Source organism: Epargyreus clarus, unplaced genomic scaffold, assembly GCF_041222505.1.
Source record: "Epargyreus clarus isolate Ecla_fem2 unplaced genomic scaffold, WU_Ecla_fem_2.2 ptg000019l, whole genome shotgun sequence".
In the NCBI taxonomy this organism is placed as follows: domain Eukaryota; kingdom Metazoa; phylum Arthropoda; class Insecta; order Lepidoptera; family Hesperiidae; genus Epargyreus; species Epargyreus clarus.
Window position 1 is genome coordinate 14,771,194 of NW_027332227.1, and position 18,425 is coordinate 14,789,618.

Sequence of the window (18,425 nt, forward strand, 5' to 3'; positions counted from 1 at the left end):
AGCATGAATTTTTTTACATTTTATTTATAACCCATTAATCAAAATTGCATCATCATATGAAAAATAATGATATCATCTACATTTATAAAAATCCATGTTAAATGCTCCTAGAACTTAAATCTCACCAGACAATCTACTCTTTATTACACAATATTAGTTAGTCACGGGAGTAGAATAAACATTACTTAATATTAAAAACAACATACAATGACGCAATTTACTAGGAGTCCTTTGCTACCTAGATACATTGAAAAATTGTTCGATGTAATTGTGTCGTAAAATATTACGAAAACGCACAGCAATGAACACATCTTAAAATCACGTCTCGAGAGAAACGACTTCTAGTAAACGCGCATTTACAATTAATATTAATACAAACAGAATTTCATTATTAAAATTTGGTCCTAGTTCACTACAAAAAAAACTGCACCTATTATTCACTGAACAATCAGAAGATTGACTATGTTCCTACGTTATTGCAACGCGTCCGCGGTGTATAACGAAATTTATTTAAAAATAGTATTTTTGGTCTATTATCTATTTCAAGTATAATAAATTTCATCTAAATTGAGGTTTAGTGACGTCAATAACGTGGTAAACAATACAAATATCAGCAAAACAACAAGTAATTGTGATATTTCTAATGCATATGACGATGGTAAACACTTACTACAAAGCACTAGGTATAATGGAAACTTAAGGCTGCTTTAGACTGAGCCAACATAGTGCGACAATGAGCCAGATTTACTACGGTACTCTATTATGACATTATAAAAGTGATCACAACGGAAACGGGAAGATTTACCTTCGGAGATTTACATTACAAGTCTATTGGCATTATCTATAAGTCGGAATTTGTTTTGGGTACGTGTGGTCGTCGATATTATATCCTCAAATTAAACTTTGGCAAATTCGAAATTTAATCAAAACTGCCCAAGTAACAATAAAATCAGCTGATGCGTATGTTCTGGATTATAAAATATAATTAAATATTTAAATTTAAATGAATACCTATATTATAATGAATATTCAATACCTATTATTGAATATTAAAAGTTATACTTATAATAAAATTGGTTATCCGCAACAAATGATTAATCGGACTTGAAACATTGTGTTCATTTTGACCTAACTCCTCGCTTCGACACATGTAACGACGTGAACAAGTCCGTTTCACCACGTCGCACCATGTTGTATCCGTCCAAACCGTCCTCATAACCTGTGGCGCTTAAATCTATAGCAACTTCGGATTGATTCAAATTAAAGTTATTAACAAAATAACGGTCTCTATAAGCTCATGAAATTCTTTTTAACTCATCAACCTTAGCACTTAATATATTCATTTACAAAATATAAAGAGTAATTATCTTGGATATGTCCAATTTTTAACAAAATCGGTTGTAGAATTTGAACCACAAAGTTGATACCCTGACAATTTTTTAAATTGACAGGGACAATTTGGTTAACCACAGTTTAACTGGAATTGCACTGACTGCAATTATATATAATATAATAATATGGTTTACTTATATTGAGAAGTGATACAAAGTCTTCATATTTTCTACAATTAAGACTTCTCGAATAATTATTCCGTTCCTGAACAATTTGAAATTTTGAATACACATAAATGACATGAAAATTTACATATTATAACACGTCACCAAAAGTTTGTAAGACTTGTATCATCATTTGGTTGAATCATATTGTCAATGTTTCTCGGACACCGGCAATTCTTACCTAATAAGGATGTCCGGCGACGAATGAAAAGTGGGGAAAATGAAAATAGTTACTTAAAATAATAAAAATATAAATAATTACTCTTATACATATATATCTAAACTCTAGAACAAATTGACAAAATATACTTATGATTTACTTTTGCAAATGTACATTATAGACAAGACCGACGCCTCGGCTCACAACAAAAATATTTGTAACACGACGCCTCATAAACTCGCCAAATTTGTAAAAATATATTCTATTAAATACCATGGTCCGTTTGTTACGTCATTGTGAGCGTTTGTGATGCGTGATTTCATCTATCTCTAGCGATTCCCCTACTTTACAACTAACCCGACTCTCAATTTATAAAACGTCCCGGAAAATATCTATTCAGTCCCTTCTGCATATATCACGATCAAAAATTGCAACGTCGCGCATCGCACGAACAGCCTCTAAAATAGACGATTACAAATACGCTTAACCGACATCGTCGCACGAGATTCCAATTTTACATTTTGTGCCATTAAACTACGAATCCATACATATAGAAGGGTACCGGTCTCGCTGCTCGCGTAGAAAGAAACGAACGGGGAAGTCTCGGGGCGGCCCCGCGCGGCTGCCGGCACGATGCACACTATCTACGGTACAAAACTAGGTTACTTTTTGGACTTGTCCATGAGCTTCCTCATCTTCTCGGGCACGGGCGCCCCGCGGTGCGGCGCGGCGCGGCGCGGCGTGGGGCGCGCCTCGCCGCCGGCGCTGGACTTGCGCGTCGCCACGCCCGCCTTGGGGCTCCTTGCGACCTGGTTCCTGGCAGCGTCGGGCTTCACGGATTTCCTCGACTTCGGCGTGGATTTTTCCGTTTTTTGGGGAGGCTTGGCGAGCTTGGAGTCGTTGTCGGGCGGCGGCGAGCGGCGGCGACGGATCCGCGGCGGCGTGTGCGCCAGGCTGGTGTGCCGCGACAGCAGCGCCGCGCTGCTGAACAGTTGCCCGCAGTCGCAGCGGTGCTCCACCTCTGTTGTCCCTGGAATTCACCATGAAATATAAACATTATTAGAAATTAAGTACTTAGCTTGTTTATTCATTCATCCTCTATTATTTTTTCATTTACTTATTTATTTACTTTGATTAAGTCATTGAATATAAAATTATACAACCTAGAAAATATTACTTGGCATTGGAATCAAGAAATAAGGATGAAAAAACAAATAACTAATGTACATTTAGTGGTCTATCTATAATATAACCATTCTCAAATAGGACCCAGTTCGGAGGGAATATTTCTTTTAGTGTTAAAAATTTAATGATTACAATCAATGTAACTCTGTACTAATGCATTATTTTGATCGCAGTTAACGCGTATAGAAAAAATAAACTTACGTTTCTTAATCTGCTTCACAGGCGAAGGGTTTACTTTGTGTTTCGCGCTGATCTTCTTTCCTAGCGATTTCCGTTTCGCAATATTGCTTAGAGATTTTCGTTTTTCCACTGTCGTTTGCCTCTTAACTTTCTTCTCGACATCTTTTGTCACCTCTTTTTTGACAGGGAATGAGTATTTAACATCGCTATCATCAGAATCTGTCGAAGGCACTGGATCTGGCTGGATTGGTACAGTTTTTGAGCTTTTGACAACTGTGTTCGTATTAATAGGCTTACGTGGAATCGGCTTCACTTTGAGCCGTGGTATTTTAGGAGGATGCTGCAACGATATTCGCCTCTTAACCAAATCTTTAGAATTCGGGCGCTCAATCTGTAACGAATTTCGTTTATTGGCTCGCACTTTCATGAACATTTTTACTTCGCTGGTCTCCTCCATTTTGAAGTCTGGGTTGAGCATGTACCTCACGTCATCATCGTCACTCGATTCTGCAGTTTTGACGTCATCAATAACAGGTAGCGATAAGTTAGTAGTTTTCTGTCTCTTAGTAACAGTTGCACCTGTAGCTTTCTCCTTAGAAGCGGGCTTCTTTTTCGGTGTTGGTGTGTCCGGTATCTTTATTATTTCTACAGGGGCTGCTGTAGGTGCTGAATGTTTTCTGGACTTAACGGGTACCTTGTCGGTGTTACGTCCTCCTCCGTCTTTCTTGTTTACTGACTTATCTTTTTCAGATATCTGAGTATTTGGTTGCGACAAAGCAGTTTCCACTGGCTTGATCTCCTTTTGAACCTCAACTTTTTTCTGTTCAGTCCATTCGAGTTTTTCTACAATTTTTATGTCAGTTTCTTTATGTTCTGAAATAATCTCGGGATCATCTTCAACTACTACACAGACATCACTGTCAATTTTTTCTTCAACTGGAACTTTTTCTTCAATTGGTTCTGTAATTTTCGCTTCATCGTCACCTTCAGCATCCTGATTTTCATCGATTTGTGTAGGTTGTTTTGGAGTCTTCTTTTTCTTTTGACAAAATACAGCATGCTTATTCAATGAATGTTCATTTGGGAAGACCATGTAACAAAGTGGACATTCATGTATAATGTCTTTCGTGGACAAAGAACTCTGGACACTTTTATCGTCCGATTTTTCTGAACTAGTATCTAAATGATGCTCTTTGTGCTCAATCAAATGTTGCAATTTCTTAAATGTCTTTTTACACACATCGCAATGGTGTAATGCGTTTGGCTTCGTGGAATCCACGGCACTAGTTGTAGCTGTATTGCATTTTTTATTAATTTCATCATGAGTTTCCCTATGTTCTACCAGGTGATGCAGTTTCCTAAAGGATTTGTCACAAGGCTCACACCTGAAGCCTGCACTTTGGTCTTCATTCTTGGGACCATCTTTAACAGTTTTAGTGTCACTTTGCTCCGAAGAACTTTTTCTTGAGGATCTAGAACTCATTGGATTGGGATTATGAATAATGCGGTGCTGTACTAAATGGTGTAGTTTTCTAAATTCTTTCTTACAAGTTTCACAACTAAATAGTGGTTTCTGAACTTGTTCTTTTTCAGTTTTCTTTGTTTCTATGTTCTTATGCTGTAACTTATGGCTGACCAGATATGACAGCTGTCTAAATGTCTTCCCACAAAATTCGCACACAAGGCTACTAGGTATATGAGAAACATTTGTTTTACTTGTAGTTTTATTTGGTTCTTGCTTTGATTTCTCACGCTTTTCTATTGTTTTAACAGGTGTATCCTCTATAACAATGACATCAGCCTTGTCATCAATTGAAGGTCTCGTTTCTTTGGGTTCCACCTTTTTCATAGATTTGTGTATTTCAAAGTCGTCGATATCCATGCTGTCCGATCCTCTGCTTCCTTCTGACTTCCAATCCAATTCTTGTGATTGTCTCATCCTCCTTGGGCTCCTTTTATCTGAATCAGATCTACTTGGTGAAGGACCGGTACAATGCTTTACATGTTTAAATACTACGTTTTCGGATCGGAACAATTTGTTACATATTGGGCAAACGATGTTCTCATTTATTTTACCCATTGTCCAATTTACTTTGACTGGTTTGCCATCACTATCTACTTCATCTTCTTCAGATTCGGTATCATGTTTTGGAACTTTAGCGTCTATTAGCCGTGGCTTCTTTTGTGGAGTAGGTGTTTTAACAGGACTGGGGCTCTTACTGTCGGATCCCTCCGGGAGAGGATATTTCCGAGGACGGCCGCGTCCTCTCTTAGCAGGAGTATTTTGTTGAATAACCGAGTTCTGATCACTCGGCGATAATGCATTTTTATTTTCAGACTGGTTTTCAAGTAGCTCGGCAGCTTTTACTAAATTATCTATTGCCGATATGGGGTCTGAATGTTTAATAAAGACATCTTGTTTATTTATTGATTCTTTCACTGATGTTTTTGCCAAATCCGCAGGTTTTGCTGGAGTATCATCCGTTGTAACATTCCGATTGAGAAGATAAGATTTTTTCGGAACCAGCGTTTTGCAATTCTTCTCAGTATTTTTATCTTCTATTTTACGTTTCTTCTTAGGTGAAACTTCGATCCCTAAGTCACGTGGCTCGATGAGCTCTAATTCTGGAGTTTCAACCGGTGTTAACACCTGTTTTCTTTGATGTTTGCTCTTAAGTTTCGTGTCATCTTGTGACTTACCGTCATAACAAGTATCTAAAATATCTGAATCTAATGATTCTGAATTGCTATGGGTGAAATGATCCCAATCAACTGCAGCTTTCTTAGGCGGCGATAATTCTTTACCCTGCACATTAAGCTGGTGAGGGGTGAACTCAGTGGTTGCGTCCATAAACACTACCTTTACTGGTTTATCTTCAATTATTGTTATAGGACATTCTTGTTGACGTTTAGCCGACATTACGGATTGATAGGCGATTTGAACTTTAGATTGATAATTTTTGTTATACGAATCCTCTTCATTAGCTGTTTTGGCCGAAGTGGGAATTTTACTAGAATTGTTATGACGCATAGCAATGTGTTTGTTAGATTTTGCTTTTGATTCTGCAAGCATAATTTCATTTCTCGATAATTTTTTTGGTACGCCTTCCTTTTCAACGACGGTTTGTATCACATTATGCTGTTCCTTGCCATCGAAATTAACAGTAAGACGGTTTTCATAATTTATCGAGTTTCTTCTGGCAAATTTATCAAAATCATTTTCTGTAATAATTGTTTCTTTCTTCGAATCGCTATTTGATTTTATAGTTATCGATTCCTGGGGTTGTACTTTATCTGATGCTGATAATTGTGCAAGTAAATTGTTTTTATTTAATTCGATGTCTCCAGTTATTGGCTCGTGTTCTATTATCTCCTCGTCGGATTCTTCAGCCGCACGGATAACAGGATGGCTGATTTTTGTTTCAGCTTTTTGTGGAGGCTTATTAGCAAAAGGCAAAAGATTAGGGGCTTTATTACCCTTGGCTGGTACATCACTTATTCCAGTAGATTTATTTTCGTGTTCAAAAACCTGCGGTAGTTCATGAGGCGGTCTTTCAACAAATGGTATACCGTGTAATTCATTCATTTTAGATTCTATTTCGTCTAAAGAAACAGGATTATATATTGATGATGAATTTTTTGGTTTCTCTACTGATTCAATATTTTGTTTAACATCATCTTGGCCCAGTTTCGCTGTAACCGCTCTATTGATAATACCTTCAATAGTTTTGTCAATAAGATCTTGATTATTTATTTCTTTGCGGCGCACAGGGTCTTTTTTAGTATTCAATGCAGAGTTCGACATATCCATAGGTACCACTGGCGGGGGTTGATCTTTTTCGAGTTTCTTACCATGCCCAACCTTATTTTGAATTTGAGGCTTTGACGTTTCTTCGGTTTTAGAAACCGTGGGCAGTACTTTATTATCCTTAGTCTTTTCCGGTTGAGAAACATTTGATTTGCTAACAAATGATGGGGTTTCATTTTTGTGTTTATTTACTGTAATTAGTTCTTGTACTTTTGCAGACGCAATATTAGACTGTCTTTGACTGTCAATTTTTTGTAGTACATCCCTTCGGTTTAAATCGTTTGCTTGTTTTAATTGTTTCGTATTCGATGTACTCGTAGGAACCTTAGCTTCTTTTATTTTATTCAAAAATTCTTGTCTATTTGCTTCTGTCCACTTTCCAAACGGAACAGCTTTAATATTATTGTTAGGTTTAGGTATGGTACTTTTACTAAATTTAACAGGTTCCTTTTTGGTTCTTTCAGCCTCTTTTTGATTGGTTTGAACGGAATGAGATGATTTCGATTCATAATAAGGCAAGGAAATCCTTGTATGTTGTTGACTTTCAGGAACTTTTTTATTGGGTTCACTTTTCTTCAATACACATGTTGCTTCTTCAGCGCTCGTTTTCACAGGTAACGAGTTACGTGAGTGACTTCCATCGGTAATAACCAAACCTTTAGTCGTTTTGATATCAGGCCTTGCTGTTAGTTTAGTAGCTTCTAGATTTGATTTAGGTAAGTTTCTATTTTCTGGTTCCCTTAATTGCACATTAACTTTGTTCACCGCACTTTGAAGTAAATTATCAACTTTCTGCTTAGGTTCATTTTCAATTTTCTTTTTATCTACACCAGCTTTTAAAGAATCTTTGAAAGATTCTGTGTCGTCCTTCTTTTCAATATCTTTTAATAAGTTGACTTTTGACTTATCTACCTCAGGTTGTTTTATTTCTACATCAGAACTTGATTTTACTTGTTCGGATGCCTGTGAAGCATTCTTAGTTTCTTCAGGTTGTTTCAACAAAACGTCACTGATAATTTCAATACACTTTGTGGATTTATCTTCAGGCTTTTTTGATACATTATCGTTTAAATATACATTTACAGGTAATTCCGTCTGGGTATTAGCCTTTAATTCCACTTCTGTAGATGTACTTTCCAATTTCTGTCCACTTTGGTGTATACAGTCTTTCATTTCAATATTGTTAAGTAGTTTAGGATCCTTAACAGAATCACGCGAGGATTGCAGAGATATATTTGTGTGTTGTTCCATGACTTTGTTAGAATTACCTTCAATACATTTGGACAAACTATCCGATGTCTTGATGATGCTCTTCTCAGGTTGTTTAGAGCCCATGCTATCGTTCATTTCCACATCCTTTTGTAAAGTTTCTAACACCATATCACGTTTGGTTATTTCTGTTGAATTTCTCTCAATGTTCGATCTTGCTGGTGTTTCTAAATGGTTACTTATATTATTCTCAGTAGGAGGATTATTATCGCTTGAAATAATAGTATCATTAGCATGTTGTTCACCTGCAATTACTTTAGTTTTATTTTTAATATTTTCCGACTCAGTTTTAGTAGTAATATTTGAGGGTTCAATTTCTTTTTTAGCCATTGCACTACTATCTTTTGTCGTGATATTCTCGTGTTCGTTATGTTTTTCTTCCTCAGTTTTTGGTCCCAAATGATCTGATTGAATTTTTACACATTTATTGTTATCTTTAGAAGAAACTTCGTTATTAGTAGCTTCCTCTTTTAAAACATTACTAGTAGTATATTTGTCTTCAATCTCTTTTGTTTTAATATCAACTTCTTTTTCTGCTACTTCCTTGACTTCAACTTCTGAATCAGCCAATATCTTTCCTAATTGGCTAGTAGTTACAATCTCACTTATTTCAGTCTTATTATCTTTGTTTTCTAAAATATCTTTATCAAATGACTTGACTCCATTATTAACATCCAGAGCAACTTTCTCATCAGTTTTCTGCTCCAAAACTTGTTCATTATCGCTACATTTTATATTTTCTTGAGAATTCGCATCTGGCTGACCAAACGCTGGATCATTTAAAAGTTCTTTACTTATTGGAGTCACCATGACTTCCGAAGTTTTGATACATTCATTTGCATCTTTACTGTTTTTAGTTGGTGTTTCTAACAATCTTTGTTTGCAATTGTCTGTGTGTACTTCAATGGTTTTTTTGACGTTTTCTGAATGTCTATTAGGATGCAGCTGAAGGTCTACCATGGTTTTAGTGAGCGGAATTCCTTCTTTATTGGGAGTTGAATGATATGTCATGTGTGTTAAGGTGCCTATAAGAGGAGACTTGCGAGATTCACTGAACTTCATCATTTTCCCATTTAGATTCACTTCTGTTTTAGACTCCAACTGAGGGTTATCTTTATTCAATTCCGGCTCAACTTCACTTGTACTTGCATCTTTTGGTAATGCTTGACTTTCAGCAACTTTGTTGCAAACTGGTTCAATTACTTTATTTACTTCTTTGACTGGAATATGAGAAGTGTTTTTAACAGACTTCCCCTCCTTAACAGGCTGAAATAAATTCACAGTATAGATTTAGTATACATGTTAATAAAATTGGGCTAGGATATACAAAAATATATATAAATGAATGACAGAAATTATTTGACATGCATCAGGTTTTGCTTATTTATTTTATTGTGGTTGTATAAGGTTATTAAAGTACATATCCTAAAGTACATACAAAGATAAATAATACAAGAATAAGCCATGTCATACTTTACAACCACCTTGCAATGTACATACAACTGAACTTGGTCAAACAAATTTCTTCATTGATACAGATCTTGCATTGAAGATCTACATATCTACTGCATTTAAATGAAATGTTATATATTATAACCTAATATGCAGATTATATATGTTCTGATTATTACAGATGATATAAAGTGAAAATACACATCTAGTTTTCACATAAGGAATGCTTTAATGAGATTTTATTTACCTAAATCTTATTTACTGATGTTAACCCTAATATTTCTTATTTTAAAAAGTCCTCAATAGTATTATAACAAAAATATAAACTTACCACTTCTTTAGGTACTTCTATTTCTATTTCCTCATAAACTTCTAGATTTCCTTCAGCATTCTCACTGCAACAAATAATAGCTCATCCAAATTAATTCATCCAAAAAATATTTACTAATTATGTTTATAACTGCACTCTACAGGAATATGTAAGTAACCTAAGGAAAAAAAAATCTTATCTTTAAGACTATCTTACAAACATTATATGTTATTTAGTTTTTACTTTACACACCCTAATTAATGGTCGGTCTATCCAATGTTTTGTCTACAAAAGACTGAAATTTAGCCATTTCTGCCCTCTAAAATTTTAATCAAACTAAACTTTAATCTTTAGTCTTCCTTTTTCTTTATCTTTTATAATATAGCAGTAGCATGCAGTTCACCTGATGGTAAGTGGCTACTATCGCCCATGGACATCTGTAATGAACCCCAGATAGGATTAGATATTCCTTCCTGAAGTTGGCCACAGATACGCCATTACTCCTGAGGACTAAGCTGGAATGCGTGGGAAAAGTAAGTCTCCCTTACCACATCCCTGAAACCAGAACACGGCAGTGTTTAACACTGCTGTTATGAGGCAGAAATAGGTGTGGCAGTGGTGCTACCAGAGTCAAATCTCAAACGGTTCTACCACCTTCAAAAGGCTCTTCTTTAGTAGGCAAAAATCAGATACTGATTATTAGTAAGATGTATAAACATGAAGATATAATTGTCTTGCTATTTTCACAAGTCAATATGGTCATAGTGCACTAACAAAGTAACCAACTTAATTTTTATCAGTGACAAACCCAATTCTTAACCACAACGGACCACATTAATTGATTAAGTTATCAATATTTCATATTTCTAAATGTAACAAAACACAGTTTTATCACTGTGAGTTAAAATATGGGTTGTAATAAGGTTTGTTTTACTTTAAATGAGCTAATGGAATGAAGGTGCTAATATTCTCAGTTAGCATAGAGTAAATTAATAAAGTAAGACAGTAAATTACATGTATACTATTGACAAACTCTTATGATGATTTTGAAGGTGGTAGAACCTTAAGTGGTTCGACTCCACACCTATGTCTGCCTAATAACAGCAGTGTTAGGAGCTGCTGTGTTCCGTTTTGAAGGGTGTGGTAAGGAAGACATACTTTTCCGAGGCGTTTCAGCCTAGTCCTCAGGGGTAGCAGCGCATCTACGGTCGACCTCAGGTAGGAAAATCTAATCCGGGTTCTAATCTGGGGTTGATTACGGATGTCCATGGGCGGCAGTAGCCACTTACCATCAGGTGGACTGCATGCTCATCTGCTACTTCTATATTTAAAAAAAAAAAGGTCTTTCAGGTTGATAAAGATTTGATTATTATTTTTGTCATAATATACTTTTTACTATCCAACCTGAGCACAGATCACTTTTCAGGTTGAGAACCATTTAGGTCAGGCAGGTCAAATGCAATTTGGCAGATTTTTCATACATATTTGAGAACATTATGAAGATTTCTTAGGCAACTTTTGTAATTATACAATTAATTAAAATAATTTTAACCTAATTGATCTCAAAGATTTTAATATATTTCATAATACTATTTGGACTACTTAATGTAGTGTAGATTAAATGAGATTGATGTCATTTAGAATCCTTTGTCCAGTAGTGGACTTAAAAGGATGACAAATAGAATCTTTGCACAGTATATACAGGCGGATGAATATTACTTGTTTATTTGCAAGAGCTGCTACATAAGAATGGAAATAATGTAAATAATATGATCAACAATAGTAAAGATGTTTTAGTGTAAAGCAACTTATGTCAAAATATATAAATCGTTTAGTATTTGCATACTTTTTGAAATTATTATTATTGAAATGGTTTTATTTTTCCAAATACTATAAAACAAGAGTACAAGTTGACAAACAAAAGATTTTTTATTATTAGAATACATACAAATCATAATAGTAAATAGTAGGGTCCAATATAAAAAGAAATGGATTAGTAGTAACTGAATCACCATAATTATGTATATATGCATGAGCAATAAAAAATTGAATTTGAATTTGAAAGTATTGTTAAATACCATAAATAATTATATATAAAAATATTTTGCATTTTTGCCTAAAAACCTTATTCCAATCAGGACATACATATTTATAATGGACTAATTTTAAGCTTAGTTTTTTAAACAAAATACCTATGTGTTTAAATTTGTGCAGGTCATTGAACTCTGGCTATTATAAACACTTACCGCACTTTCAGAAACTTGATAATTGGTTGCTGATGCTCATCATCCAAGATCTGAACAGCGGCTAACTCCTCCTCCCCCTCCTTTCTGTACAAATATAATCCATTCCCGATATCTATAGCATCCACATTCTTCCCGTTGATCTGTAGCACCACTTCTGTGTCTTTGCTGGGACTTGCCTCCGCATCCTCCATACTGGTATCGGCTAGTCTCTCAGTTTTCTCAAACGGAAGCTCACCAGATTCATTCTCCATTTCCATTTTCAACTCGGCCGGCTTGTCCTCCCCCTCCTGCACCGCGTCGTCAATCACGAGCTCGTCTTCATCGTAAGAGTTCTCGTTGTCATCGAAGATATTCACCCCTCCTGACAGGATGTTTGCTGCCTCAATCTGCTCACCTATTTTGAAACTGTCCAGTTCACTCTTCTTCGGGATCGGCGACAAATTCGATATGATGCCCTCGGCATCCGATTCTGTGCTATTCGCGGTATTCCCCCCTGCATCCTTCGAGGGGGATTCGACAAAGCTGGAATCTACTTCTGAGAGAGAAAAGAATTTGGAGCTGTCGTTCGCCGTCATGTAGGCCTCGCTCGGCAGCGACGATGTGTCGAGCGTGGAGTCCCTCGAGGCGCCCGCGTCGCCTCGCAACTGATTCAACCTATCCATTTTCACAATTCATCTGTTTTGACAACAAAAAATATCAACCTCACGAGATGCGACCGCTTGCCGCCGACCACTACACCCTTCGGAGGAAAGCCAGCGAAAACATTTGAAGGTTGGCCAATTAGCACTTAGGTCAACAGCAGAGTATTACAGTGAAACTTTTTAGTGGAACAAACGATAATGTAACTGTCACACTTTTGATAAACACCCGATCGAGAGTCCGTACCGAGTAGATAAAAGTTACCACGACTCGCGTACCCGTTCTCAAATGCTTGATCAGTTAAAACAATTGTATAAATACGCCTTGATAATATTTTTGTAACAATTTTGTTAACAACACAACACATCAAAGATTAAAGATGGACGTCGCGAAAATAGATAACATTATTGCCATCATTAATTTTTTTTTTGCGGCCATGAAAATAGTTAATTAGTTATTTTTGTTCTTATGCCATTAAAATGTTTTCACATAAGGTAAGTTATATCATTTAGCTTGACTTTGCATATATATTCGTCGTGTGTAACCTGAAAATTATCTGGTATATTTGTTTTTATTAAAAATAGTACCCCAAAATGAAATTTTGCTGAAGTTGCTAGTATAAAAATAAATGTAAAGTGCCACGCACATTCAAGAAAACATTTATTTAGATTATTAGATTAAACTAAAAATGTATATTTCGTTAAATTTTCTACTCTAAATAACTAACGAACATTTAAGTAATAAAATGGACCGTAATAGAATAGTACCTTCCATATAAAAATCAACTATAATACTTCTTATTAAATACATTGTAAATCATACGTTCTACCAATTATTATATTTTATAAGCTCATTATTTATCCTTCATATTTAATTGTGTACTTCATTTATTTTATAATTTAATTATCGAATATTCGACTGTGTGCTTATAAGGTACATCACGTATATAAAATATTTTTAATCTATGTTAGTGTATAATCTGCCGAAAGTGTATTCGTTATATTTCAAATTTTGATTTAAAATTTTGTTTACTGAGCTGAGAATTGAATGGAGAGATATATTTAGTTTAGCTATTATTTTAACTTGTGTGATTTAAACATTAGTACGACACGAGATAATGGCACCTCGAGATACGCCGAAAGCCACACCCAAGGCAAAAACTATTGTCGGACGAACAAATACTACGAAAGCGAGATCGAGTCCAGTAAATGTAAAAAAGACGATGTCGGCTAGAAAACCGGCTGAAAAGATTCCTTTAAAAGGTGATTAGCTGTTTTATAATATACTATGTACCTAGTAAATTTGTAACTGCTTGCATAGATTAGTATTTGCATGTCTGTTACTCGAAAGTATTCTAAAATAAATCTTGTTCAATCAGTGACCAATAACGTGCTACATTAACATGCGAAGTATAAATTCGTTTACTGTTCTGTATGCACTAGGATAAATCTTTGAGGAATTATCACTGAGTCGTAATTGCTATAAAAGTTTTCTATTTTGGTATTTGAATTATTTATCAACATGATATGACTATTGGCTAACGTGGTGATCGGTTGTTTCTTTATATTAGTTATCGACCAGACTACACAATTATCATTTCATTATTTTGTCTATCGATCTGCCATTAGGTGCTTAAAGGTGCCACTGAATAGCATATAAATATTATAATAATATTTAAATATTATATTAACTTATCTTAATAATATTGAATACCAAAATATAATGCTTATCACTATGTACGAGGCAGTCTTAACCAATTATTATTTTAAAATGTTTTCAGCTATTCCTGTTGAAGCTAGGAAGAGAACTAGCACAGTACCAAAGGTGTCCACACCAAAGGCCAAAGAAAACAAGTCTGTTCCCATCCCCGGGAGTGTCACTAAGAGTGCTAAGAAGGCGACGTGGAAGCGCCGCCCTAAGCCTGCCCACTCTGGAGTACCTGTGCCGGAGAAAATGAAGAAATTGCTCCAAAAACAACTGATGGATTCCGACAGTAGCCTTTGATCAGAATGTGATTGACTTTGAAGAGTCTATTGGACTAGTCTATTGGACTGTAACGGATTTTGTAAACAGACTTTTGCAACTCTAGAATTAAATTTACGTTACAAGGAAGTAATAATCTTCTTAAAGCAGAATTAAATTGACACAATTAAAGGGCATCTTACATTTTTCTATGGAACTTGGCATATCTACAGGTTCTCAAAGTAAAGAATTACAAACTCTTATTTTTTTTTAATAGTTTATGAATAAATCATTACTGATTATTTTTTTATTGTAATTATTTAAGATGTTGACTAACACAAGTTTTGTCACTGCTAAATCTTGATTCAAATTGGTGGACTTTTATGTATGCCAAAAGGGTTAGATGTCCTTTGTGAATAATTAGGTTTGATTTATATAACTTTACTCAGATCAACAATTCTCCATATAGAAAGTAAAAAATAGAATTTATAGAGTCTAGTTATACTAATTTATCAAACAGACACAATCATGTTTATTTGCATGGTGTAATAAGGACTCATTTTAATTTTTTTTTAGTTGACTCACTTTAATTCCAACGGCATGCCTTCACTACAAATATATGTCTGTAATGTAACAGTTTAGGTACGAGCATTACATTAGCAAGTGAGTAGGATTGAGCATTACAGCACAACTTATAATAATACAATTTGTAACATTGCACTAGTTTGAAGGTGGTAGAACCCTTTGTGGTTCGACCACACGACCGCCACACCTATTTCTACCTAATAACAGCAGTGTTAGGCGCTGCTGCGTTCCGGTTTGAAGGGTGTGGTAAAGGAGACAGACTTTTCCGAGGTGTTCCATCTTAGTCCTCAGGGGTAGCGGCGCATCTGTGGCCGACCTCAGGTAGGAATATCTAATCCTATCTGGGGTTGATTACAGATGTCCATGGGCGGCAGCAGCCACTTACCATCAGGTGGACTGCATGCTCGTCTGCTACCCTTATATTATAAAAAAAAAAAAAAAAAAATTGATTGATTTATTTTCTAGTTTTTAGTTCGATTACCAACAAAAGCGTGTCCTTTTAGTTTTTTTTAAAGTATTATTTATTACATTACAAATACTTGAAGGTCAGTGAGGTAGCTCTGAAATATAATACAAAATTAAATCTTCAATAGTTACATTACAGGCAAATGCTTGTTGAGACAGTAACATGTACCTATCAACAGACTATTGATAATAATTTTGATTAATATTTTTTTAACTAATTTTGTGACAAAGTATGTGCCATTGAAAGGATGTTAGGGATTAAACGGTGAGACAGGATTTAATGTATATTAATAATATCTATTAGCTTTAATTTAACTTTAATTTGCTTTTTAAATATGTTTGTTTCAATAAATATTGTACTTAAACCAAAATTGGCACTTATATGTTTCTCGCTCACACAGTATTGTTGACGCAAAAAAGTGCCAAGTAGACAATATTTATTGAAATAAGATTGGGAGATATTAGTTATAATTTCTTAACATCTTTCTTGATAAGACAATAGAACACTGGCACTTGTATACTTTATTGATGCGTGTATATGTATGTCCACATAAAATATGTGATATTGGCTTTTTCTTAACTCCATGTTTTACAAAAAAAAAATCAGTACACTCAAAGCCCCACACTAGGATTCCCTGTGTCGTGGGTGCCATGAACACACACATAGACAAATACACAAACACCCAGACCCAGAAAAAGAAATCTAAATCCATCATTTAGATATCTGTCTGGCCGGGGATCGAACCCGGGACCCTTCGCGCGTCAGACCGGCATGGTGACCGCTCCGCCACGCGGGTCGTCAAAATATCAGGATGTATAAATATAAATAATACAACTTATCTAATTTAATTCTTATGATATTTGCTAATAATAATAACCTAAGACACCCTACACCAAAAACAGTTTTTTTTAATATTTGACTTCGATTAAATTAGTATGCACTTTGCTTTCATAGCTTTGATATAAATTATATTATAGTAAAATTATTGAGTTAAAAATGGCCATCAGTATATTTGTATAACAGACAAATATTTGTGCAAAGATTTTCTGAGAATATTGAATATTATTTAACGCTTTACAATAAATTTGGAGCTTGGACGTAATATTCTCATCATATGTTATAGTTCTGTTAGTATAATATTAATGATTAGCGGAGTTATTAAATGGTCCGTTTATTTTCTTGTGGGATATAAGGGATACACTTATAGATAAGTAAATAGGAATGCAATTTAGCAAATGACTGCTTTTTAAGTTTTGATCTGCAAAACGTAAATAAGCTGATTTTTTATACATGTATATAAGTCGCCTGTATAACTGAAAAGCTACAGTATCTTAGACAGATTTAACGATTATAATTTTCACATAAAATAAGGGCACTGAAAAAATATTTTGAAAAAGTTTAGTTGAGTTAACTTTTTATTTTGTATATGACTGTCTTCGTGGTTTTAAGTCGTTATTATAATAAAGGAAATTAAAATGTTTTCCTGGAAATTCAGTTTTGACATAAATAAATTAAATACCTAGTATGTTAAAAAGGTTTATTTTCTTAATAAATGTATCATACTAAAGTCTTGTTTTTCATTATAGAGACCTTGTTACTTTGTCAGAATAGATATTTTTTGCAATAAACCGACGAGTTTTTAATATGGGCCGTTGGGATCTTTATCTAAGGATCTGATCCATTAAGATTGTGCCACTGTGTTTTGTAACATTCATACTACCTACTCAGTACTCTACTGTTGCAACTCCTATTTTTGTTACGTAAGTTCATAACAGCATGCTGCAGTTGCTGTTTTATTTTGATGATTTATGTTGGACGTACAAAGGTTACCAGGTTACCAGGAACCTTGTGGAACCAATCACAGACGTTAACGCTGTCACTCCTGACTGAAGTGGTCTCATATGTAAATAGGCTGACGTCTACTTTCAGATAAATTCCTATTTTGAGCTTACAGATGTCCATCGGCTGCATTGTACCTAAAACTTGTAATCTCGTGTCATCAGGGCCGGATTTAGAGGTCTAGAGGCCTTGGGGCAACAAAGGAGTGGAGGCCCCCTGGCCTGGCCCGTTGCCCTCCCTTAAATCCAGCCCTGCGTGTCATTTAAAGATTCCGCTTAGGTAGTACTAAAATATTTAGCAAAATCTAATCTTTGGTAATCTGGGGGGTGAAGAATGTATAAGTTTTTTGATATTATGTCATCGCTCCATTAAGTAATCTTAGATCGAATTAATAGTTAAATGATACATAGTATAGATATAGAGCTATCGGCCCTAGACAATCTCGATCGCGTATTTAAATACAATGTTAAGGCCAATGTAGTCATAATTATATTTCAAATTAAAATGTTACTATGTAGGTATTTAGTATTTACTATTCAGACTATTACTCAAAATAATCTGAATAGTAAATACAAAGGCTTAAAATCTAGAAAACATTAATTGAACTAGTTAAACTTACTTATTTTTTAAAATATTGTTTCGTTTCATAAACCCTGGTCAAAATACGAGTAGATACTTACATATATTTTTGTTATTACCTAGCCATGCTGGAGTTTAAACCTGGTGCCCTGTGTCCAATATATAGGTAGGTAGGTATAGTTATCGCCA

The 18,425-nt window shown here is 34.9% G+C and overlaps 2 protein-coding genes across 2 annotated transcripts; one reads left to right on the forward strand and one right to left on the reverse strand.

The window, feature by feature from the left end:
* Positions 1-6: 6 nt before the first annotated feature.
* On the reverse strand, positions 7-13,194 carry LOC140750097 (uncharacterized). The gene is made up of 4 exons (XM_073083451.1): positions 12,167-13,194; positions 9,942-10,005; positions 3,103-9,424; positions 7-2,746 (listed from the first exon to the last, which is right to left on the reverse strand). The coding sequence occupies exons 1-4, from the start codon at positions 12,826-12,828 to the stop codon at positions 2,379-2,381; spliced, it is 7,416 nt and encodes a 2,471-aa protein (XP_072939552.1). The 5' UTR covers positions 12,829-13,194; the 3' UTR covers positions 7-2,378.
* Positions 13,195-13,813: 619 nt separating this feature from the next.
* LOC140749974 (uncharacterized) lies at positions 13,814-15,899 on the forward strand. Its single transcript, XM_073083247.1, has 2 exons — positions 13,814-14,067; positions 14,586-15,899. The coding sequence occupies exons 1-2, from the start codon at positions 13,923-13,925 to the stop codon at positions 14,807-14,809; spliced, it is 369 nt and encodes a 122-aa protein (XP_072939348.1). The 5' UTR covers positions 13,814-13,922; the 3' UTR covers positions 14,810-15,899.
* Positions 15,900-18,425: the final 2,526 nt, after the last annotated feature.

What these genes read in the sequence shown, in the direction of transcription:
- LOC140750097 (XM_073083451.1), bottom strand. Translation starts at nt 12,828, where the DNA reads ATGGATAGGTTGAATCAGTTGCGAGGCGACGCGGGCGCCTCGAGGGAC. An exon ending in TAGAAGTACCTAAAGAAGTG is followed by an intron (nt 9,425 to 9,941) that starts GTAAGTTTATAT and finishes AATTTATTTCAG; the next exon opens with CCTGTTAAGGAGGGGAAGTC. An exon ending in TGTGAAGCAGATTAAGAAAC is followed by an intron (nt 2,747 to 3,102) that starts GTAAGTTTATTT and finishes GGTGAATTCCAG; the next exon opens with GGACAACAGAGGTGGAGCAC.
- LOC140749974 (XM_073083247.1), top strand. Translation starts at nt 13,923, where the DNA reads ATGGCACCTCGAGATACGCCGAAAGCCACACCCAAGGCAAAAACTATT. An exon ending in TGAAAAGATTCCTTTAAAAG is followed by an intron (nt 14,068 to 14,585) that starts GTGATTAGCTGT and finishes AAATGTTTTCAG; the next exon opens with CTATTCCTGTTGAAGCTAGG.